Genomic DNA, 1039 nt, shown 5'->3' with positions numbered 1-1039 from the left:
GGGGCAATTTAGCACGTCCAATCCACCCTAACCTGTACACCTTTGGACTGTGGGAGGAAACCGGAGCACCTGGAGGAAACCCATGCAGACACGGGGAGAATGTGCAAACTCCACATACACATTCGCCCGAGGGTGGGATCGAACCCGCGTCCCTGGCACCGTGAGGCAGCAGGGCTAACCACTGAGCGAACTGTAGGGTTGCCATGAATTTAGAAGAATGATGGGGTGGGGGGTTCTTATAGAAACATATAAAATTACGAAGGGAATACACAAGGTAGGAGCAGGGAAGATGTTTCCACTCAGTGATGAGACGGTGAGCATGATTTAAAAACCCTCCACTGCATACCAAGCTCTGCAGTCTGACCTGATGCACTCTGTTTCCTGTAACGTTGATGTTTCCTCTCCCAGTTGTCCTGAATGTCTTCACCAGTACTCCAAGCATGAAGACAAGGCTGAAACGTGACGTCCTCCTGGACTGCGGTTTCACCATGGACAGGCAGACCGGTTTTGCCGTGGAGTGGCGCTACCAGTTCAAGGGCAGCGGGCACCTGGTTTACGCCTACAATGGTGCTCAGGACCGGGTGGACATGGCACAGGAGGGCACGGAGATGTTCTTCTACGAGGCACACAGTCGGGGAAATGCCTCGCTCTTGATCCGGAACGTGGAAATGAGGCACGAAGGGAGCTACATCTGCACCGTCTACATGCCGAACCTACACGCTCAGCAATCCATTGACCTCGAGATTGCAGGTAAAACTCAATAACCCCACCTGTTCTCAAAATGGTCACCACACTCCAAACAGATAACTCTGTCTCTCTCTCTCTCTCTCTCTCTCTCTCTCCACATGTCACTGCCGGAGTTTCTCCAGCAATTTGTCTTCATATTGCCGCTCTTTTTCTCAAATTTATTCCCGGGACATGGGTGTCTCTGGCTGGGCCCAGCATTTATTGCCCCGTCCCTAGTTGCCCCCTTGAGAAGGTGGGGGTGAGCTGCCTCCATGAACCGCTGCAGCCCATGTGCTGTGGGTTGACCCACAAT

The 1039-nt window shown here is 52.8% G+C and overlaps 1 protein-coding gene across 1 annotated transcript in view; it reads left to right on the top strand.

Annotated features, from left to right (window-relative positions):
• LOC109919726 (tapasin) overlaps positions 1-779 on the top strand; it is an 11959-nt gene extending 11180 nt beyond the window's left edge. The window contains exon 4 of the mRNA XM_048620638.1: positions 409-779. Within this exon, the coding sequence (XP_048476595.1) occupies positions 409-764 (356 nt within the window). The 3' untranslated portion in view covers positions 765-779. The remainder of the gene's footprint in view (positions 1-408) is intronic.
• Positions 780-1039: the final 260 nt, after the last annotated feature.

Source organism: Rhincodon typus, chromosome 47 (genome assembly GCF_021869965.1).
Source record: "Rhincodon typus isolate 14 chromosome 47, sRhiTyp1.1, whole genome shotgun sequence".
Taxonomy (NCBI): domain Eukaryota; kingdom Metazoa; phylum Chordata; class Chondrichthyes; order Orectolobiformes; family Rhincodontidae; genus Rhincodon; species Rhincodon typus.
Note: the sequence above shows the minus strand (reverse complement) of the source record. Positions and strands in the feature narration are given on the sequence as shown.